The sequence below is a fragment of the Elephas maximus genome, chromosome 2, assembly GCF_024166365.1.
Source record: "Elephas maximus indicus isolate mEleMax1 chromosome 2, mEleMax1 primary haplotype, whole genome shotgun sequence".
NCBI classification, from domain to species: Eukaryota; Metazoa; Chordata; class Mammalia; order Proboscidea; family Elephantidae; genus Elephas; species Elephas maximus.
The window spans coordinates 106,585,130-106,609,446 of NC_064820.1; the positions used below are offsets into that span (position 1 = coordinate 106,585,130).

At 34.4% G+C, this 24,317-nt stretch overlaps 1 protein-coding gene across 3 annotated transcripts in view; it reads right to left on the minus strand.

Moving 5' to 3' along the window:
* Window positions 1–2,115: 2,115 nt before the first annotated feature.
* Window positions 2,116–24,317, minus strand: part of CHD1 (chromodomain helicase DNA binding protein 1) — an 89,527-nt gene continuing 67,325 nt past the window's right edge. The window contains exons 29-37 of one of the 3 annotated variants that reach the window (XM_049871417.1): window positions 23,697–23,819; window positions 22,733–22,861; window positions 21,959–22,222; window positions 21,447–21,587; window positions 17,371–17,549; window positions 11,917–12,013; window positions 5,930–5,981; window positions 5,137–5,350; window positions 2,116–3,663 (exon numbers count right to left, since the gene is read on the minus strand). In XM_049871417.1, coding sequence (XP_049727374.1) covers window positions 3,318–3,663; window positions 5,137–5,350; window positions 5,930–5,981; window positions 11,917–12,013; window positions 17,371–17,549; window positions 21,447–21,587; window positions 21,959–22,222; window positions 22,733–22,861; window positions 23,697–23,819 — 1,545 coding nt within the window. In that variant the 3' untranslated portion in view covers window positions 2,116–3,317. Of the gene's footprint in view, window positions 3,664–5,136; window positions 5,351–5,929; window positions 11,423–11,916; window positions 12,014–17,370; window positions 17,550–21,446; window positions 21,588–21,958; window positions 22,223–22,732; window positions 22,862–23,696; window positions 23,820–24,317 lie in introns of those variants that run through there. The other 2 variants (XM_049871418.1, XM_049871423.1) reach the window with 2 other exon arrangements.

The window sequence follows — 24,317 nt, forward strand, 5'->3', positions numbered from 1 at the left end:
ATACAGGGTGGAGAGGAGGAATGTGCTGTCTCATTAGTGGGAGACCAACTAGGAGTACACAGCAAGGTGTATATAGATTTTTGTATGAGACTGATTTAATTTGTAAACTTTCACTTAAAAGCACAAAATAAAAATAATTTTAATACAGAATTTGACACTGTCTCAAGATACTGTTCTTGCCATATTGTTGCCTCCACCCATCACGAATCTTGTATAAAGTATCACAATAATACGTAGTTTTATTTGCAAGTCTGGAATTTAACCTGTTTGATGGGGGGATTTATATTAATATGCTTAAATATACCAACTCAGAATATTTAAAAATACTACTTGCATTACTGGCTAAGTAATGAGCTACTTAAATTTTAACCCATTTACCAGTTTGTTTCAGATGGATATACAGAAGTCTAAAAAACACCCAAGTTTATAAATCAGGTGCTTTTGCCAAACCCCCTTACCTGTTGTAGTTATAAAGCTACATGGTTATTAGTTATAGTCCAAAGACCATTTTCTAGTCTGAAACAAGAATTGTGTGGTGCAAAGATATAGAACCAATCAATTTATCCCTATGGTTCTTGCTAAGCCTCATGAAAATGAGTGATAATGTATGTGAATCAGCACATATGTACTCAAACCTTTATTAACGTACAAAAACAAATTACAAGAGGAATTTTCATAAATGTAATCTTACACATTTTCTGAAATTGTAAAGCTTCTCATTTCATTAAATCACTCACTCTGAAAGTAATGAATCATTCAAACTCAGTTCCCAGTCTGAAAACTATTTTCTAAAATATCCTACACAAAGAATACTTTCTTTAAAGCAAACAGGCCATTACTTTTAGGAAGAATCATTTATTGTATATTAAAGTGGAGAGTTAATTGGTACAGTACTATGAATACTTTCATCCTTGAAAAATTAAACACAAATGGATAAAAATAATGAAGCAGGATGAGCATGTAAAAGACAAAAAATAAGCTAATTTATAATGTTCCCTGTTACAGCTATGTACTCATGTTCTCCTTTGTGTCTTAATAAATTGATGGCTTGTTCCTTTTCTACATAATTGATGACTTCTTACAAATGAACATTTTCCATAAATTAATAAATGTTAGTTTTAGATTTTCATTCAACTCAACTCATTGGAAGACTGAAATATTCAACTAAATGTAGCACTGTAAAGAGCCCATTTCAAAAACTGCAGTGTTTGAGATAAAAAATAAAATTTATTTTTTATATATTTCAAATTACAGGAGCCCACTATGAAATTTGCACAGTAAGATATAAAGAAAATGTTCCAGCTACAAGGTAGTGAATAAAAATGCCAACCCTAGCCAATTTATTGTGTTACTATTAAGATTTCATTATTATAATCCTTAGTCAAATGCTATCTTGTGAAATCATTTATACTACATGTGGAGAAAAGTGAACAAGCTTAAAAAAAGTGCAGCACTAAGTTGTTTCATCACCTTTATATTTAATTATAAATTAGATGTTTAGAAACTGAGTTATTCCCTCACGTTATTTCATATACCAGAAAAGAAACAGTTCATCATTTTTCTCTTCTGAAAAAGCACTGTTAAAAAAAAAAAAGTAGAGCTTTGTTTTATACACACAGTATAAACTTTAGATCTCATTAAAGGAAAATATTTAAAAATATATTGCACTGATGGACAAGTTTCTGTAGATTGCTCCCACAGCTAATTAACAGGGACACATATAGGAATATATTCTTATATTCATATTTGTCAAAGTTAAAATTCAAAAATTCATATTTTTACATCACAGCATACATCCAGGAATGTATTCCATATTATTCAAAAATTCCCACTTAATATAACAAAATAAAAATCTGTGAATTAAATATAAGGCATTCTAAAATAATATTTGCAGGAAGCCAGAGAGTCCAACAATGACTTATATGAAATACGTGTTACTTCACAGAAAGATTCATACAGTCTTTAAAACAGATTACGCTGTAGTGCTACATATTAAGAATACTGAACTGCTTACCAAAATATCCTTTTTCTGGAAGCTAAGTGTTATTTAAAAAAAAAAAAAGTTAAGTGCTCGAGGGAATAAGAATGCAGCAGAAAATTACAGGAGCCCACATATCCTTTTTCTTAAATTTAATTTGCCATATATAAGGTTTTTATATACAATCAGTGTGCATTGTAACAGTTTATATTAAAAGTCAATCAAGTTTATCTAAAAGGTTACCTGGCTGCATAGCACATTTGACATTATTGCCCACATGAAAAGGGAAAACAAATGGATTTTACAATAACTTTCGGCTGTTCTGGATTCTGAAAGTGTTCATATACCTACCCTTTTAAACCAAATGCATCTGAAAAAAATGTTTCCAGAGCATGCAATTTGGATTTTACATACCAACTCACCATTTTGTTACTATAAGCACAATCGACTAAAAAAGAGAAAAAAAAAAAGAGGAAGAGTTAACATGTATCTAATAAAATATTCAATATAAAAGGAGGATTAATGGAATTAAGTGGCCCCTTTCCCCATTTTTACATTCTAAACAATGATTCCATCAAGACAAATCATTAAAAAGTGTTATTACACTGATTTTTTTTTTTTTTTTAATGATAAGAAGGCCTGAGTTGGTAGGGAAAGGAACAGTCAAAAAAAGCCTGAGAAGGGAAAGGAAGTAAGGAAAGCTCATTTAATCCATTTACAATAATTTACAGCCATTTTTTTTTTTTTTGTAAAAAGGCATAATAGATCACAAACAGGAAATTCCTGGCTATTTTACAGATATAAGTACAGAATTTAAATATTCAAGCTTGTGATGAAAAGCGGCAAGGTGGTCGCAGTGTACAATGTAAACAAGTAGCTTTGGAAAGTGAACAAAGTCCTTGAGTGTTTTTTCTTTATTAAGAAAAGAACTCTCTTTCATTCCTTCCTGAAACATGATCACAGGTCAGAGTGTACAGTTCATATACAAACATAATTTAAATGGAGGTCAGTCAAAAATCACTGACTTAAAAACAGTTTTATCCAGCCTATATGGGAGGGCAGTGTTGAGGTCCCTGTAATAGTAAACATTTTCCATTTCTTTAAAAAAGAAAGAAAAAAAAAAAAAGTACCACAATATTTGTAGTACAGTGCAGCATAATCCTTAAATATAAAAATATTTTCTCTTCTGTTGGGATAATAGACCTTGCATCCTGGAAAGAAGTAACAATACTGCTACTGATAGAAGATCTGTTTATATCTTTCAAGTCATGTAAGGCAATTACTGTGTTGGTTTATGATATATGGCTAAAAGTCCAGAAAGACAAAGTATCAGTTTTTGTTATGTTTTCCGACTACTCCAGGTATGCTCAGGAGTACTTTTGTGTTCAACTGAGTGTTCAAACGGAGATCTGGAGCCATACGGAGACCTCTGATCTAGTGGTGACCTAGGGCCACTACTGGAAGCTCTGTGGTCCATTTGCCAATCTGAGTGGTACCTATAATCCCTGGTAGATTTATGGTGTGTGTATTCAGAACTTGACCGGTGGTCTGAGTGTAACCGATGGTCTGCATGAGAACGATGATCAGAATGAGGTCTATCTTTGAAACTTCCTTCCAAATTTGATCTGTGATCTCTACTCCTGTGATCATCCAGTTTTCTGTGTTTCTCTCTATCGTTGTAGTATCTAATAAAAGAGAAATTAGGAATTTTAGTCAAATTAATAATGTAAACTAAAATGTTTCCAAATAAAATGTATTTTAAAAAAACCACAAAAATGCTTAAAAACATCTTTTTTAATTGTATACAAGCTCAGTGTTTCATTATAAAACTTAATGAATAAGCTTAAAAACCACTGGAAAATATCTCCAGATGCCTCGGGAACAACAGACTCACAAAACTAAAGTGAACAATACAGAGCAAGCACCTCTGATAGCATCCAATTTCACATGCCCATTTTAGAGCAGTTGCTACTTTGTATTCTGTGTATTAGTATTAATGCATCTTTATTACCTGGAAGTTAGATTTAAAATGATTTCAAATATCCAGAATACGCTTCAAATGTCCTTACGCCCCTGAGCACATAAAATAAAAGCCTCTAGAATGCAATCTATGAAATAACTCATAAAGGAGAATTTTCATTGGTTGGCTATGTCTATTAAAGGTTTCCTCAATTTTGACTAATTTTAATAAGACTTGACTCATAAATGATTATTTAGAAATTTACACATAAATAAATGTGACAGTTTCTAAAATGTTTGCCCTTTCAAATAAAATACACTGAACATAATTTAATGTTTTCTTTGTTGTTGACTGAAAGCTACTACTATAAACAAATATAAATCATGTTCTGCAAGTCTGTGAAATTTTAAATATATACTACTACAAATGTGGCTTTCCCCCTCCATCAGTTGCCCCTTCCTAACATTAATAGCTGTTGTACAACTGATGTGTTCAGACTGTGACAGTGCTTCTCAGGGAGAAGAAATTAACTGCAGTAAGCACAATTAATATTCAAACAAAGGTCTTCTAATTTCTTTACTTCTCATCTTTTATTCTAAGTTTTCATGTTTGCTTTTAGTAACCATCATTAACTAATGAAAATATTCCTTTACCGGTAACTTCATAAGATATTCTGCTGGCGTTATTATTTTCAGGTTGCTTACTACTGAAAGGCTTTATAAAACTAAAACAAAACAAACAAAATCCTGGTTTCAGGACTATCCCAGATTAAAGGGGTTAAGTTTGGCCTTAATGAGGCGTGTTCACATAATTTTCCCCTCATGGTTTTTTTTAAAATATGGAATGCAGAATTCTCCCCAACTAATTTTAACCATATTCTGTCCAGGTTTATTTTACCCCATTACATTCTGAAGAGTATTTGAGCAAATATTCTCCAAAATCAACAATGATGAATTCAACTTTAATTTTATAATTTCTCACAGTGACTTTCATCTCTTAATGCATGTTTTGATTTTAAATTTATAATTTGAAAAACCATTTTATACAGAAGTTTAGTTCTTAATATTAACAAAAGAAGTACCCTATGCTTCATGTAAGACATGTTTTGATTGAAGACTGAATTGGCTGACAGGTCAAACACAATCAAAAGGAGAAAGACACACAGAAGCAGAACTTCAAAAGTGGCTGTCAAGTTTACCTGCTGTCTTGTTTATAGTGATCCCAATCACGATGATCTTTACCATTACTAAAAGAAGAATAGGGCCTTTTCCTGGAATCACTCTTTTTGTAAGAATCTCCCTGATGTCGGTCTTTGTGATGATCGTGATACTGAGATATCAGATGTCTATCAGATGAGTAACTGTCCCTGCTGCTATCATCATGATTTGTGTTCTCTTTTAATCTTTCCACATCTGTTAGAAAAAGGCCCAACATTTGTTAATGACTTAAAAAAAGAGTGATAAAAACAACTTTTCAGGTTGATTTAAAAAAACTCTAGTTTCAACTCCTACCAAAACAAAATCAGACCCCAGATATAGGCAGCTAAGGCATTTAGAAATGGTCTATAAAAGCAGTACTAAGTTAGAAAGTGTTACCTGATTCCTGAATGTGAAGAATCACAATTGAAAACTATGAGCCCTTTCCTTCTCAGACAGACTGACCATACTTTTGTATGAAAAGAATATGTTATTATTTTGAATAACAAAAAATACACACTCATTTTAATAATCACTCTACAATTCCAAGAAACTAGCAACAGGCTGAATAACTTATGGAAGTTCATAATAAGCTAAAAAGGACTTTTAAGATAATAGATTTGATATAATATGTAGGTTTGTATTAGAATCACAGTAACTTCATTGTATAAAGATACTTTTAAATAAAAACAACTTAAGAACCCATTTTATAACTCGGTTTACTTAAAACCAAAAAGAGGAAAAAAACCTTTCTAAAATATTTCTTCTCCAAAACAACTAGTGAGGTTTACATACCTGGATTTCTAATCATGTGAGCATTCAAGATGCTGTTCTGGTCACTGTTTTGCTAAAATAAATGCACATATGTAAGAATCTTTTGTACCAAAAAAACCAAACCCACTGCCGCCGAGTCAATTCTGACTCATAATGACCCTAGGACAGAGTAGAACTGCCCCACAGAGTTTCCAAAGAGTGCCTGGTAGATTCGAACTGCTGACCCTTTGGTTAGCAGCTGTAGTACTTAACCACTACACCACCAGGGTTTTCAGAATCTTTTATAAGTGGCTTCAAATATGCTTACAAAACATAAAAAAATCCTTAAAAAGAAAATCCTGATACTGAACAAAGATATTACACAAGGTGTAGAATGTATAAATGTAAGATTTACAAATCCTTTTTTACAGGAAAAGTGTTTGTCTCATAACTTTTAAATGATATGATTTTGAAAAAAAGTTTACACCTACAGACAAGTTGCAAAAATAGTACTAAGAGTTCCCATATACCCTTCACTCAGCTTCTCCTAATGTTGATATCTTACATAACCATAGCATAATGATCAAGACCAAGTAATAAACACTGGTACAATACTATTAACTGAATTATAAACTTCAGTTAGATTTCTCATTTTCCCCCACTCATGTCCTTCAATTGTGTCCTAATATCCAACCTAAAACCCTATATTACATTTAGTTGTCATGTCACCTTAGTTGTCTCCAATCTGTGATAGTTCCTTAGTCTATCTTGTTTTCCATGACCTTGATGTATACATATATAAATAATTCTATTGTACTTTAGGTGAAAGTTAATAGCTCAAGTTAATTTCTCATTCCAAAGTTCATGCACATATTGTTTTGTGACACTGGCTGCAATCCCCACAATGTGACAACATGCTCCCCCTTTCTACCCCAGTTCCCATGTGTCCATTCTTCTAGTTCCTGCCCCTTCCAGCTTTCTTGTTGTCTTGCTTTTGGACAGAAGCTGCACATTTGGTCTCACATATTTGATTGAATTAAGAAGCACGTTCCTCATCAATAACATCAGTAATAACCCAGACTAAAACACAGGACAGAACAACTACATGTCAACCCAGACAGAGAAGTCACAAAAATAAATCAAAGCTAAAACACTGAAAACAGGGAAAGAGAGACATCAATATGTAAAAGATGACAATATTTAAAACAAAAAAAAAAAAGGGACTAAATAATGTAGTCATAGAACTTTCATATGGAGAGGAAGTCAAGGTGATATCAAGAAATAAAAGATTGGCTTAAACTTAAAAAAATAGAGGTAAATATTAAGGTAGCCACGAAAGAAATAACCCTACACACAAAATAAAAACGAAAACACAAAAATTCAGCGAATACAAAATCAGCAACAATGAAAAAGATAAAAAGAAAATACACAAAGAAAAAACGACACAGCACAGAAAGTTAAGCGGAACAAAGGAACTGTCAACACACACACAAAAATACATCAAAATGACAGCACTAAACTCATAACTATCAGTAATTATGCTGAATGTAAATGGACTAAATGCACCAATAAACAGACAGGGTTGCAGAATGGATTTAAAAATATGATCCGTCTATATGCTGCCTCCAAGAGACACAGCTTAGACTTAATGACACAAACCAAAAAATATATCAAGCAAACAACAATCAAAAAAGAACAGGAGTGGCGATATTAACCTCTGACAAAACAGACTTTAAAGCAAAATCTACCACAAAGGATAAGGAGGGACACTATATAATGATTAAAGGGTCATTACACTAGGAGGACATAATATTTATGCACACGACGACAGGGCTCCAAAATACATAAAACAAACTCTAACAGCACTGAAAAGAGACACAGACAGCTCCACAATAATAGTAGGAGATAGCAGACTTCAGCACACCACTTTCAGTGAAGGACAGAACATGCAGAAAGAAGCTCAATAAAGACATGGAAGATCTAAATGCCACAATCAACCAAACTGATCTCACAGACATATAGAGAACACTCCACCAACTGCAGCCAAGTACACTTTCTTTTCCAACGCACATCGAACATTCTCCAGAACGGACAACGTATTAGGCAACAAAGCAAGTCTTAACAGAATCCAAAACATCGAAATATAACAAAGCATCTGTTCTGACCATAAAGATGTAAGAGTAGAAATTAAAAACAGAAAAAGCAAGGAAAAAAAAAATCAAACACATGGAAACTGAGTAACACCTTGCGAAAAGACTACCGAGTTACAGAAGAAATCAAGGACGGAATAAAATTCTCAGAATGAAATGAGAATGAAAACACAATCTACCAGAGCCTCTGGGACACAGCAAAAGCACTGCTCAGAAGTCAATTTATAGCAATATATGCACACATCCAAAAAGAAAAAAGGGCCAAAATCAAAACATTAACCCTACAACTCCCAATAAATAGGGAGCAACAAAAGAAGACTTCAGGCACCAGAAGAAAGGGAATAAAAAAAATTAGAGCAGAAATAGAGAATAGAAAAACAATTGAAAGAGTTAACGAGACCAAAAACTGGTTCTTTGAAAAGTTTAACAAAATCGATAAACCACTGGCCAAACTGACAAAAGAAAAACAGGAGAGTAGGCAAATAACCCAAAGAAGAAATGAGATGGGTGATATCACAACAGACCCAACTAAAATTAAAAGAATCATAACACAATACTATGAAAAACTGTACTTTAACAAATTTGAAAATCTAGAGGAAATGGACAAATTTCTAGAAACACACTATCTACCTAAACTAACACAAACAGGGGTAGAACAACTAAATAAACCAATAACAAAAGAAGAGACTAAAAAGGTAATTAAAAAACTCCCAGCAATAAAAAAAAAAAAAAAACAAAAAAAACCTGGCCTTGACAGTTTCACTGGAGAATTCTACCAAGCTTTCAAAGAAGAGTCTACACCACTACTACTAAAAGTATTTCAGAGCACAGAAAGGATGGAACACTCCCAAACTCATTTCTATGAAGCCAGCATAATAACCCTGATACCAACACCAAGTAAAGACACCACAAAAAAAGAAAACTACAGACCAATATTCCTCATGAACATAGATGCAAAAATCCTTAACAAAATTTTAGCCAATAAACTTCAACAACATATCAAAAAAAATAATTCACCGTAACCAACTGAGATTTATACCAGGTATGCAGGGACGGTTCAACATTAGAAAAACAATCAATGTACTCCACCACATAAATGAAACAGAAGACAAGAACCACATGATCTTATAAATTAATGTAGAAAAGGCATATGACAAAGTCCAACACCCATTCATGATAAAAACTCTCAGCAAAATAGAAACAGAAGGGAAATTCCTCCATATAATAAAGGGCATTTATACAAAGCCAAAAGCCAGTATCATCCTAAATGGAGAGAGTCTGAAAACATTCCCCGTAAGAAGGGGAACTAGACAAAGATGCCCTTTATCACCACTCTTATTCAACATTGTGCTGGAGGTCCTAGCCAGAGCAATTAGGCTAGAAGAAGAAATAAAAAGCATCCAAATTGGTAAGGAAGAAGTAAAAGTATCTGTATTTGCAGACAATATGATCTTATACACAGAAAACCCCAAGAAATCCACAACTACTGGAGCTAACAGAAGATTTCAGCAAAGTATCAATACACAAGATAAACATACAAAAATTAGTTGGATTCCTCTACACCAACAAAGAGAACTTCGAAGAGGAAATCACCAAATCAATACCATTTACAATAACCCCAAAGAAGACAAAACATTTAGGAATAAATCTAACCAGAGACATAAAAGATCTATATCTATACAAAGAAGACTACAAAACACTACTGCCAGAAACCAAGAGACCTACATATACATGGAAAAACATGCCATGCTCACGAACAGGAAGACTCAACATCGTGAAAATGTCAATTCTATCCAAAGCAATCTACAGATAGAATGTAATACCGATTCAAATGAATAGATAAACAAATAAACAAATGATGGTATATTCACACAATGGAATACTACACAACGATAAAGAACAACAGTGAATCTGTGAAACGTCTTACAACATGGACAAATCCGGAAGGCATTATGCTGAGTGAAATTAGCTGCAAAAGGACAAATATTATATGAGACCACTATTAAAAGAACTTAAGAAAAGGTTTAAGCACAGGTGAAAACATTCTTTGATGGTTACAAGGGTGGGGAGAGAGGGAAAGGTGAATTTACTAACTAGATAGTAGACAAAAATTATCTTAGCTGAAGGGAAGGACAACACACGATACAGGGGAAGTCAGCACAACTGGACCACACCAGAAGCTAAGAAGTTTTCTGAACACAACAAATACTTCGAGGGACAGGGTAACAGAGGCAAGAGTCTGGGGACCACGATTTTGGGGGACATCTCGGTCAAATGACATAATAAAGTTAAGAAAATGTTCTGCATCCCACTTTGGTGAGTGGTATCTGAGGTCTTAAAAGCTTGTGAGCAGCCATCTAAGATGCATCAATTGGTCCCAACCCACCTGGAGCAAAGGAGAATGAAGGACCCCAAAGACATAAGGAAAATGTTAGCCCAAGAGACAAAAGGGCCACATAAACCAGAGACTCCATCAGCCTGAGACCCGAAGAACTAGATGGTACTCGTTACCACCAATGACCGCCCTGACAAGAAACACAACAGAGAGTACCTGAAGGGGCAGGAGAAAAATGCTGTGTAAAACTCAAGTTCATGTAAAAAGACCAGACTTAATGGCCTGAGACTGGAGGAACCACAGAAGACATGGCCCCTGCACTCTCTGTTAACCCAGAACTAAAACCATTCCCAAAAACAACTCTTCAAAGATTAAACTGGACTATAAAACATAAAATACCGATGAAGAGTGTGCTTCTTAGTTTAAGTAGATGCACTACACTAAATGGGCAGCCCCTGTCCGGAGGCGGGATTTGAGAAGGCAGAAAAGGATAGGAGCTGGTTGAATGGGCATGGGAAACGTGGGGTGGAGAGGGGTGCATTATAGAGACTGCAACTAGGTTCACAATATGTGTATAAATTTTTATATGAGAAAATTAACCTGAGCTGTAATTTTCACCTAAAGCACAATTAAAGGAAAAAAAAAAAAAAAAAAAAAGGAAGCACATTCCTCACATGTTTTATTTATTTATTTTTATAGGTCTGTCTAATCTTTGTCTGAAGAGTGGGCTTTGGGAATGGTTTCAGTTCTGGGTTAGCAGAATGTCCAGCGGCCACAGTATTGGGGGGTTCCCCCAGTTTCTGTAGGGCTGGTAAGTCTCTCTTCATGAATTTGAATTCTGTTCTGTATTTTTCTCCCGTTCTGTCCATGACACTCTGTTGTGATCTTTCTCAGAGCAGTTGTTGGTGGCAGCTGGGCACCATCTAGTTCTTCTGGTTTCAGGCTGGTGGCATCTCTGGTTCATGTGGTCCTTTAGTCCTTTGGGCTACTATTTTCCTTGTGTCTTTGTTTTTCTTCATTCTCCTTTGCTCCAGATGGGATGGGACTGACCTTGATATGTTTGAAGATGATCAGATAGTTATTTTGGAGAATGTCCCTCAATCTGAGGTTGTCTGACATTTTCTTATGATTAATGTTCTGCATTTTGGGCAAGAATACCACCTAAGTGACATGTCTTTCTCAGTGCATCGTATCGGGGTTCAATGATGTCAATATGTCTTATAACTGGTGACATTAACCTTGATGACCTGGTTAAGGTGGCTATCAACCAGGTTTCTCCTGTATAAGTTATTTTTCCCTTTGTAGTTAATAAGCATCTTGGAGGAGATACTTTTACATTATGCCAATATCTTCATTTTTGCCCACTAATTTTAGCTTCCATTGGTGGATCTTACCTGCAACAATTATGATTGTGGTGTTCTAATGGTGATTTTCTACATCCCTAATTTCTTCTACATTTATTAATTGAACTCTTCTATAAGGAAGAATGCCTCATTATTTTAAAGAAATAAATTAAGGAAAATACAAAAGATGCATTAATTTACCTGAGATTCCTGCCGTTTTTTAATAGCATGCTTATATAATTTGTGTAATTTTCTTGCATCAAATTCAGTAAACTTAGATACAAAAATCCACAGGTTTCTAGAAGGAAAAAAGTCATATTAGTCTGATAGAAAATATTTAGTTTTCTCCCTGAGTCTCTTCCCTTAAGACAGAAACACACATATACACACACCCAGACATCTATGAAACAAAGCCTAAGGAGATTTTTCCTAGTATTTATTAAAACTTCACATACACATAAGGCTCCAATGAAACTAAACATAATTCTTAATTCCCTTCCAATTCCTTCATTTTATAATCTCTGGACTGAAAATTAGTTATCAATACTAATTTGAAATGTACCAATGAGATATAAACTAACAGGAAAAGACCCATATCCCTGTGAACAAGGTTATGCATACAGGGAACAAGGTATAGTAGCAGTTTGAGTAGAGGTACCATCAGTTAATATGGAGTGAGTTTGTGAAAGAATGATTTTAAATAATGCATTAAAATGTATATGTCATTTAATCATGGTAATGAGAGTAACACGACCAGACACTATAAAGCAGGGACAGGATGTTTTCTCTAGGCTGCTTTTCTCATCCAAGGCAGATATTAGTAATTAGTACACTTTTACGATGAATTCAGATATACCTCTGAATCTCTCTCAACACAACTTTCTTGGTAGCCACTGACAATCAGTGACATTTGAGTTGAAGTCTATCTGTCCCTGCTGAAGTATTAGTAATGTTTTAACATATTTATAATTTTTTCATAAACTATAAATTAGTTTCTTAGTAAACATGTTAAAAGTATGAATTTATAAACAGAGTAGAGGAATTACTAATAATTTTACAAAAACTAGCCTATAAAAATGCACTGCAGTTTAAATAGCAAACATCCACAATTTTATATCTAAATCAATCTCAAAATTTGCTTCTACAGTGATATTTCATAGCCTACGAAATTGTGCTATTTAAATAAACTAGAGCAACAACAATGTGGTATTATTAAGCTATTCTTAACTAATGGATACTTTCATAATATGTACCATACATAACTTTGTTTCAAATTAATATTATGAAAAACTTCAAACATATAAGATGAAAAAATTTCACAATGACCATACATATACCTAGTACCTAGTTAACATTTAACTCTGCTTGCTTTATCACACATCATTCCGTATATCCATTCTCTATTCTTATTTAATGGGTTTTAAAGTAAAATCCACACGTTAGTATGTTGTTGGTAGGTGCCATCGAATCAGTTCTGACTCACAGCAACCCCACGTACAACAGAATGCAACATCGCCTAGTCCTGTGTCATCCTCACAATCACTGCTATGTTTGAGCCCATTTTTGCAGCTACTGTGTCAATTCATTTTGTTGAGGGTCTTCCTCTTTTTCGCTAACCCTCTACTTTACAAAGTATGATGCCCTTCTCCAGGGACTGGTCCCTCATGGTAACATGTCCCAGGTACATGAGATGAAGTCTCGCATCCTCACTTCTAAGGAACATTGTGACTATAATTCTTGGGAGACATTAGTATATCTCCCCCTAGATATTTCAGCATGAATATCATTAACTAGAAACCCTGGTGGCTTAGTGGTTAAGAGCTATGGCTGCTAACTAAAAGGTTGGCAGTCTGAATCCACCAGGTACTCCTTGGAAACCCTATGGGGCAGTTCTACTCTGTCCTATAGGGTTGCTATGAGTCGGAATTGACTTGATGACAATGGACGGATCATTAACTAGATAGAGTTCAATGTTTTTTTTCTTGTAATATAGAATTTACATACGATAAAATGCACATTCACCAAGTTTTACAAATTGATAAAATGTCTAACCCAAATCCACATCAACGTATATAGGCTATTATCAATATCCCAGGAAATTCTCTTCATCTCTTCCCACTTCCAATATGTTTTTTTTAAATGTCTGAGTTCTTTTCCCAATGGACAGTTGTATTATAGAGTCGTGTAGGTAAGCCATGGTCAAAAAAAAAAAAAAAAGAACTAGAATACATTACCCCATATTATCAATTTTCAATGAAAGAATGAAAATAGCTAATGTAAAACTATGAAAGATAATTCTTTAAATACATTCTAGAAAATTATATTATTGGGTAGCAATTGGGAAATTAAGTAATTACTAAAAATATTAAATAATATCTTTGTAATTAATATCTACTGTAGTCAAATCCTTTAAGTATGACCTTAAAAGAGCATTAAAAAAATTAAAATACCAGTATTGTTCATAGGGTTCTACTAGCATATAAAATAGCTGAAATATAAAATATTCTAGTTACTCCAGCTAACGAAAGGAGAATCAGCGTATCTTTCAACTGTTAAAAATCCTATGCCAGGATAATAGTCACCAGAAGACACAGAAATACACAAAGTACTATATTTTAAACTCTACAGAGTATACTACAGGTATATTATTTATTATAAAGTAAAATCTACAGCCTTCAGTATGAATTACACTTCAACATAAAGAAAAGCAAAATCTTCACAAACAGACCATTAGCAACAGCATGATAAATGGAGAAAATATTGAAGTTGTCAAGGATTTCATTTTACTTGGATTAACAATCAACACCCATGGAAGCCGCAGTCAAGAAATCAAAAGCTAAGTTATTGCATTGGGCAATTCTGCTGCAAAAGACCTCTCTAAAATGTTAAAAATTAAAGATGTCACTCTAAGCACTAAGGTGCATCTGACACAAGCTATGGTATTTCCCATCACCTCATTTGCATGAGAAAGCTGGACAATGAATAAGGAAGACCAAAGAAAAAATGATGCCCTTGAATTATGGTGTTGGTGAAGAATACCAAATATACCACAGACTGCCAGAAAAACAAACAAATCTGTCTTGGAAAAAGTACAGCCAGAATGCTCCTCAGAAGCAAGGATGATGAGACTTAGCTTCATATACTTTGGACATGTTTTCAGGAGGGATCAGTCCCTGGAGAAAGACATCATGCTTGATAAAGTTGAGGGTCAGCGAATAAGAGGAAGACCCTCAAGGAGATGGACTGACACAATGGCTGTAAAAATGGGCTCAAACATAGCAATGATTGTGAGGATGGTCCGGGGGCACCATTTGGTTCTTCTGCTTCTCATGGCAAAGGAGGCAGTTGTTCCTGGAGGCAATTAGCCACCCATTTCATTTTTTCCTCCTCTTCTGACTTTCCTTCTTCCTCTTTTGCTCCAGACAAATAGAGACCACTATTTGTAATTTAATTACAAAGATAGTATTTAATATTGTACCTTGAATAGCCACTTGCAAGTTTTTAAGACCCCAGGCACTATGCAACAAACTAAGAGGTAGAATAGAAGCACTAAACACATTATTAGGCCAATAACTGGAATATCGCATCAAACAGTAACTCAATCTCCAAACCAAGGAACCAAATTCCATGAGGTGTTTGGTTGTATACAAGCAGCTACTTTTTCTTTTTTTTGTCATTACTGTAAACATATCAATCACACAATTTTTGCTAATTCAACTTTTTACAGGTGTACAACTTACAAGAATTACACTAATGAGCTGTGCAGCCCTACCCTTAATCAATTTGATTTTGCCATCCCTGTAAACCAAAACTCAGTAATCCATAAGCAATAACCTCCCATTCCCCCTTCCACCCCTGGCATCCACTAAGAAACTTTACTCTCCAAATATTCACCTGTTCTTGTGTCTTTTTATATAAGTGAGATCATACAATATTTGTCCTTTTTCAGATTTCTAGCCCTGGTGACACTATGGGGTTAAGAGCTCAGCTGCTAACCAAAAGGCTGGCAGCTCGAATCCACTAGGTGCTCCTTGGAAACCCTATGGGACAGTTTTACTCAGTCCAATGGTGTTTCCATCAGTTGGAATTCACTTGACAGCAATGGGTTTTTTTTTTTTTTTTAATTATGGATCAGGTCTTTTACCTTCTTTCATTTTATATACTTAATAGATGTAGCTGCGTTCTTTCAAGGGAAGTTTCAGCAGTTTAATGATACATTTTAATGCAGAGGAATGAATTCTTTGCTTCAGCATTTTTTTTTTTTTAATAACCTTTCTTTCTTTGAGACAGCATTCAGAGCACAGCAAATGCTAATCTGCTTTCTGGAACATGCCTCTGTTAGTGTTTTTTATTTGCCCCTCTCCCCTTAAGGGAATCTGATCCAGAGACAATGGTGGCAGGATGAACACCAAGAAATATGAAGTCAAGGTTGATGAGAGCTAAACAGGGGAAGACAAAAAGACAATTTGCGCAGTTGGAGAAAGGGAAGAGGTATTAAGAGTCTTTGATGGTAAGAAAGGGGCAGACAAAACAGGAAGTAAGTCTCCTGGCTATATATCTCTCTTCTTTGTTTTTCCCTTCTTTCCTAATAAACTAAATCTGAAATAGCATTTATCTGTATTAGTTGCTAAGTAATTTCAATGAGATGTTTATTTCTAATCTAGAGAGCAAGTGAAGTAGACACTCTGCCTCTTCAAAACCACAAAAATCTAAAATACTAATGGTAAGGTTTTTAAAAAATAGATATGTGATACACAATTAAATATTTTCCTTTGGTATCAGTGGATCTTGGATGCGTTTAAGAAGAGAAGGATTGGATTTCTTTTTCACCTTAGTCTAATCATTATTGTCGTTAGGAGCCACCAAGTAGGTTCCAACTCATAGTGACTCTATGTACAAAAGAATAACACTACTCGGACCTGCACCATCCTCAAATTATCAGTCCCCTAGGAACATTTCATTACACTTGTTTTGATGTGTAGCTGCACTGCGTATAGCAAAGAAGTCAGCAGGCTTCTTACAAAATACAGATGGTAAGTGACTATTGAGTACCCATTTTACTTTTTTCTTGTCTCTTGTCTAGTAGTGTGCTTTAACTCTGATCCCGTCTGTTAACCATTAAGTGAGCTGGTCTGTAAACTAACAGAGCAGCTCAGATTTACAATTCTGAGATAATTGCGTTGATGCTGCTTCTAAAGGATAAACAGGTATCTGCGTTTTATACCGCTTGATGGTATTAAGTTTTATGAGACTTTATAATATACCCAGAAGACGAACTGCTAAATTTATATAACGATAAATCTATTTGTTTGGCACACCAATTTCTAAATATATCACCGAGAATACTTTGGTCAACTGCAATGAATTTTTAAAATAAAATACGATTTGAATTTTAATAAAAAAACTTTCACTATTTCTATTTAAAGGCAGAGATAATCACATTCCAGTTTATCATGATGAATATAAGTAATCATTCATGAATAAAAAGCTTTAAGATTAAAAAGAAAAGAAAACTAAAGTCACTTTCAGGTTACCTCTTTAACATGTTATTACCTTAACTCCAGAAGTAGGAAAATATGCTAAAATATAAGTGAAAATAGTTACAGAATTACACAGTTACAGAATTTAACACTTCCTGAAAAGCGTATCACTTACTTTCGCCACTGCTTAATTTGTTCAGGATTTGTATACTCTTTCAGACATTCCGTGATATGGTCTCCAATTTTTATTAAACACTGTCTAGTATGTTCCAGTTGTTCTCTTTCTGAAAGACCTTTCTCAGGCCTATCAAGTTGTTTCAAAGCTGCTTTGACAGGCCTCATTCTTTCTTTACACTTTAAATGGGAAAATAAGCATATAAATACATATGTTAAATACTTAAATTCCACAAGATCTACCTCTTTCAGTGATATTTACTTTGCCAAAATAAGTATTAAATACCAACTTACAGATCTGAAATATTTTCTGTTGTTAACTGCCATTGAGTTGGCCCCAACTCATGGTGACCCCATGCACTAAGGAAGGAAATGTTGCCTATCAGACAGTTGTTCTCCAAAGGGTTTTCATTGGCTGATTTTTGGCAGTAGGTCACTAGGCCTTTCTTCCTAATCCATCTTAGTTTGGAAGCTCTGCAGAAACGTGTTCAGCATCATAGCAATACACAAGCCTCCACTGACAGACAAGTGATGGCTCCACTTGAGGTACACTGGCTAGGAATCAAACCCAGGTCTCCCCCATGGAAAGTGAGAATTCCATCAATGAAGAACCATTTTCTTCTCTTAAATGTTAGGACCTCCCCCTTCAGATGTTGTCAGAAAAACAGCTTTTCATTATCATTTAAAATCAGACTTAGTGTTACTTTATCGGTCTTTGTGTTAAGTAAAAGCTTTGGGTTTTACCTAGCTGGTGCCCCATCCCTCCAAAAAACTGTTTTTTATACCTTTTTTTTTGGGGGGGGGGTATAAAAGGTATTTAAAAAAAGGTTACTTTTTATACAAAGAGTCTCTGTGTGGTGCAAATGGCTAAGTGCTCAGCTACTAGCTGAAAGGCTGGCAGTTCAAACCTACCCAGACACACCTTGGAAGACAGGCGTGGAGATCTGCTTCCGAAAGGTCACAGCTTTAAACCCTATGGAGCAGTTCTCTGCACACACATAGGGTCTCCAGGAGTCACAATGGACTTGACAGCAATTAACAATTAACAACTTTTTATGTACAGAATATTAAAAGATAGTAAAATATTTCAGAGTATAATTTAATACCTTACATTCACTGCAATATAAAGTATTAAAGAAAAAGTCAAGATTTTTATATAATAAAATATACTGCCAAAACTATCAAAATCAATATAGCAAGATATATAAACTATTCTTCTAAACTTTTGGGACAAAACAAAGTGGTTAATATGACTTTTGCTACTATCATATTTTGGGCATCAGGGGGTAGAGAACAGTTGATATAGAACAACCTTTTCGTTGTCTACACTCCACTGGCACATTAATAAAAGAATGACATGAAAAATCAATCGAAGTCCAATTCACGTAATAAAAACTATAACCTTATACCAAAGCCAAAATAAAGACATAACTAAAGAGGCAAACACTACATAAATTTCATTTATGGATATAAATGCAAAAACAAGCTTAAATTTAACAATAATTAAATTCACAAGCAGCACATTAGTTTAGTTCCAGGAATATTGGGATGGGTCAACATCAGACAATGTATTTAAGTTGATACAAACAGCATTTATTTTTTAAGAGAAACCATGGTTAACTGCTGCTAACTGAAAGGTCAGTGGTTTAAATCCACCAGCTGCTCCACGGGAGAAAGACGTGGCAGTTGGGTTCCATAAAGATTTATAGCCTTGAAAACTCTATGGGGCAGTTCTATCCTGTGAGCTGGAAATCGACTTGACAGCAGTGGGTTTGGTTTCATAGTTAAAGCTAGAATTTGGCGAGGTCTGGTGCCTTTTTTTTTTTTAAGCAAATATCTTTAATTTCCTCTCAAATTTTTAGCATCATTTATCTGTCTCTATGCTTTCTGTTGGCTGTTCAATTTTGGTAGTTTCTTACCTGTCTCATCTCATTCAGCTTGTTCTCCCAAAAATTATTACTCCTTCCAGATTCTACTATATAACTATTGAACTTTTCAGTCATCAGTCTGCTGGCATGTATGAAATCAGTAACAACCTCTACCACAACTATTACCAATTTTCAAGCATTTCCAATATGCCAAGCACTGTTCTGAAACCTTTACATGTACCAACTCATTTAATCTTCATACTAATTTTCCTAATAGCAGTATTCTGACTTCAGAGCTACTATTCTCAACCACTATACGTACTTCCCCACAATGCAACCTAGTCTAAAGCTTTCCTCAAAATTTATACCACAAATAATTTCACAACTAAGATAAGTTTATCAGTTTCTGATTATATTCAGTAAGTTTGAGATCATATTCTTGGGCAAAAAAAGGGTCTCCTTTATTTTAAGGAATATGAAAACATGATAACATGTAGAACCAGTCTATTTTAGACCAGTACTACTAAAAATGTGGTCCACAGACCTATGCCAGTCCACAATAAAATAGGTACTTAAATTGAATGTTTAGAAACTATGGCAATTTGCCAGTGCAACTTTTTTTATTTTTTTTGTTGCTGAGTATATACAGCAAAACATACACCATCTTAACTGTTTCTACATGTATAGTTCCTTGACACTGACTATATTCTTTGAGTTGTACAACCATCCTCATTAACATAAACTCACTGCCCCCTAAAGTTCTATCTAGTCTTTTGAGTTGCTATGGTCACTGTGATTCCATATAGACAGCTCTTAAAAGAGCACAATGCTCAAGGCAGACATTTTTTACTAATTAAGCTAAACTATTGTTTGGTTTTGGAAACCCTTTGTGGTGTAGTGGTTAAGTGCTATGGCTGCTAACCAAATGGTCAGCAGTTCGAATCCGCCAGGCACTCCTTGGAAAGTCTATGGGACAGTTCTACTCTGTCCTATAGGGTTGCTACGAGTCGGAATCAACTCGGCGGCACTGGGTTTGGTTTTTTGGTTGGTATTCTTTGGTTTTAGGAAGACTTCAGGGATTTTTTTGTTTTAAATTTTAAAGATTATCTCATGGCAATAGTTTCAAGGGTTCATCCAACCCCCATAGCTCCAGGAAGTCTGGATTCCATGAGAATTTGAAATTCTGTTCTGCATGTTTCTCCTTTTGATCAGGATTCTTCTATAGAACCTTTGATCAAAATGTTCAGTAATGGTAGCTGGGCACCATCCAGTTTTAGTCTTGCGGCAAAGGAGGCAATTGTTCTCGAGGGCAATAAGCCACAAGTTCCATAGCATCCTCCTATTCCTGACTCTCTTTGCTCCTCTGTTGCTCCAGGCAAATAAACTGTCGGACCTTGGATGGCAGCTTGCATGCTTTTAAGACCCCAGGCACTACGCAATGAACTAGGAGGTAGAACAGAAGCACTAAACATGTTATTACGCCAAGTAACTGTGATGTCCCATGAAACTAAGACCCTAAACCTCCAAAGCAAGGAACCAAATCCCATGTGATTTTTGGTTGTACATAACCAGCCTCCACAGTCACTTTTTTTGGGGGGGGGGAGGGGATTTGGTTATAAACATAAATATATCTATCACACAACTTTTGTCAGTTCAACTTTTTACAGATGTACAACTTATTGACAGCAATTACAATATTCGGCTATATACCTGTGAAAAGTTGAGCTGGCAAACAAGAGTGTAAATTTAAGTCTACTGAATCCAGTAATAAAACACCGGACTTGCATTTTGTATGTATTTTTTCATAATTTCACTTTTCATTTTTACTGTCATTTTACAAAAATATTGGTCTGTGAAAGACGAGGGAGGGGGACTATTCCTTTACCATAGTTAAGAAGCACTATTATATATAGACAATAGACCCAGGAATTCAAAAGTTTAAAACCCTACAGCTAGAGAAATAAATTCGCTCTGAGTATTCCCTATATCTCCCACTCTTTAAAGTCTTTAACTTATTAAGAAGTTTTTTTAAGGTTAATTCTAAATTTAAGACATCTTTCAAAATTTAAAACTATTGCTTTTATCAGTGGGAAATGCAGTATTATCATATTCAAATTACAAATTCTAAACCACAAACTCCAAAAGATGAAATTGCAATTTAAATAAAATTTTATCTGAATTAATAGCAATAATCAGAAAATCTACTTACAATGCTGAATGTCTTCTGATCCAGCTCTTCAGATTCTTCAGCTATGGGAACTGGTTCACCACTCGCAGTGATATGAACTGGAGTATCTGATGTTGAAGTTTTTTTAGATCTTTCCTTGCTATCAGACTTGCATTCACTCAACTGAAGACAAAGACATAATAAAACAAAAACAACAACAACAAAAAACCCAACGACAACGATTAACACTTGTAGAAAATAACTATTTGTTTCATTTTTCTACAAGTGCTTATTCTAACTGAATACTCTTCACTATTTTGTTTTTTTCCTAATTTTATATGGGGAGGCCAAAAAATAAAGCTATTCTATAATGTTACCCTGTGGGAAAGACATTTAAAAGTGTTCAAAACTATTTTTCTCCTCTACTACTTAGACACCCATAATACTGTTAAAGTACTCAGTTATTTAGACTAATTTGGTCTGAAAATTTGTTCTCCTTAAGTGTAAATATGCTGATTTTTCACTTTCTAAATTTTATATTATGATTTGCATACCTTTTCTTCCTTTATGTCTTTTTCTTTCTGCATAGCTTCTTTTACTTTGGTTTCTCTTTTTTCTTTAAAATCTTTTTCCTTTATATCTTTCTTATCCTCTTTTTCTTTTATCTCCCTTTTAAGTTCTCTTTTATTCTCCTTTTCTTTTGCTTCCCTTTTTTCTTCTGGTTCCTTCTTTATACAAACATCTGGCTGATGTTTTTCTTCACTGTCTCTTTCTGTTTTAACTTTTTTATTTGGATGTTTCACAGAAGTGACCTCATTCTGAAAAGTGCAAGTATGGCCAATATATTACTAACCAAATCTTGATGCAGACTTAATTTTTTTTTTCTCTTGGTGTGACTATGGATTGCATGTATGTGGTAATTTCTTTTTCTCTTGGTATGACCATGGATTGCATGTATGTGGATTCCGAAAGGAATAATTCAGAATCCCATTAATTATGATCCATTTAATGCTTACCTTCCTATAAATTAAGGTAAGCCAGTCCCATTCAAAACTCCTAAAAAAATTAAAGGGGACAGAAGCTCACTCAATTGGCAATTGTTTGAAAAAGGAAGGACCTTTGCTCTATCCCTCTAGAGATATATAATACTCCTATTGAATAGGTAAAATTCTGTTGTATAAATGAGACTATATAATGAGTCATAAAGAACTTCGCTACCTAAAAGTAAACTTTAGGCCTTAGTTCAAGTTTTAAATGTAAAGTAATTACTAAAACATGTCACGTTCCCTTTCCATAGGAAAGGCTGTTTTCCTAAAACCCATTCATACCTTATCGTCATCGTCATCAGACTTTTCTGAGGGCAGGGGGGAAGAATCACTCTTTATTTCTTCTTTCACTTTTATAGACTTCATTGCTTTATTCTTCTTAGCTCTTGCTTTTCTTCTCTTTGAACCTCCCTAAAAATAATTGTTTGTTTTAACCAATTCTATTGAGTCCATTAAAAATTTCATCAATACTAAACCTAAAAATCTAGAAGAACTCCTATTTTTACCCACTCCTTAGGCTGTCGGTAATAAACTGCACCAACCTTAGGAAAACATACAAAGTTGATGTAATGTAATGAATCAAATACAGTATTAATATGAATGATATTAACCAACTATAATTAATTATTCCTTTAATAGAGGATTACATAGAAATAGAAATAAAATTTCCATCCTCCCAGGTTAATATTACCTCTAAGTAAATACAATACTATCAGAGATAGTATTTAATTTTTTAAATACTTAAATATTTAACCTAGTGGTACATACATAGTTACTGACATTACGATTACAGGCAAACTTTCAAGGTAGCTTTAGTTTCCCATGACCTCCCTTTTAGTGTCTTTTTCCTGCATTTTTGGAGTCCCTTATAATTAAGCTCAGTGACCTTTGACGTTGGTCTTAAGCTCTCCAATGCCTCCAAATAAAACATTAATGCAGGTTTGATCTCTCAAAAAAGTACTGCACTCTCTAAATATCAAATTTCTCCCATTCCCTGTCCAAATACTAGAAATAACTTCTGAAAGATTTATGAAAAGTATAAGATTTCACTTCTGATAGATAGGACTCGCTAGTTTTAACACGTATGTCCAGATAATTTCCTATTACTATATTCAAATAAAACTACAAAATTACAGAGAAATACACTTATAAGCTCATGCTAACTACATACATCTAGGGTATTCAATACACTAGATTTATTTTACTGAAAAGTAAACAGATCTCAAATATCTGGATTCTAACTTACTGTGCCAGAAAGTCTCTGAGCTTCTTTTCTTGCAAGATCTTTACTAAGTAATTTGATGAGGTAGTCTGCGCGTGTCTGCAACTGCTTTGCTTGTGGTTTTTTATCAGGATCATCTGGGAGAATCTGAAAATCAATTTTTTCAGTCTGTTATTCATAACATGAAAAATGTATTCGCTAAAAATGAATAGCCATTCAAAAATACAGAATTCACTCACAAGTAACAACTTGAAAAATTTATATGAGTAAACAAATCACAGCGAAAAATAATTTTTTAAAATCCCTATACCATAACCACAAATCTAGTTTTTCTAGGAATGAATTGTAAACAACTATTAAAAAAATCCGGAGTCGGGGCCAATACGGTGGACTAGGTGGACGCTACCGCGGATCCCTCTTGCAACAAAGACTCGGAAAAACAAGTGAATCGATCACATACATAACAATCTATGAACTCTGAACAACACAGATTTAGAGACGGAAAACGAACAAATACGGGGAGGCAGCGATTGTTTTCAGAGCCTGGAGCCAGCGCACCAGTCAGGCGGCTTCATTAACATCCGAATAGCCTGAGCCAGAGGGAGAACTCTGATAGGGATCTGACTGCATTTTTTTTTTAGCGGA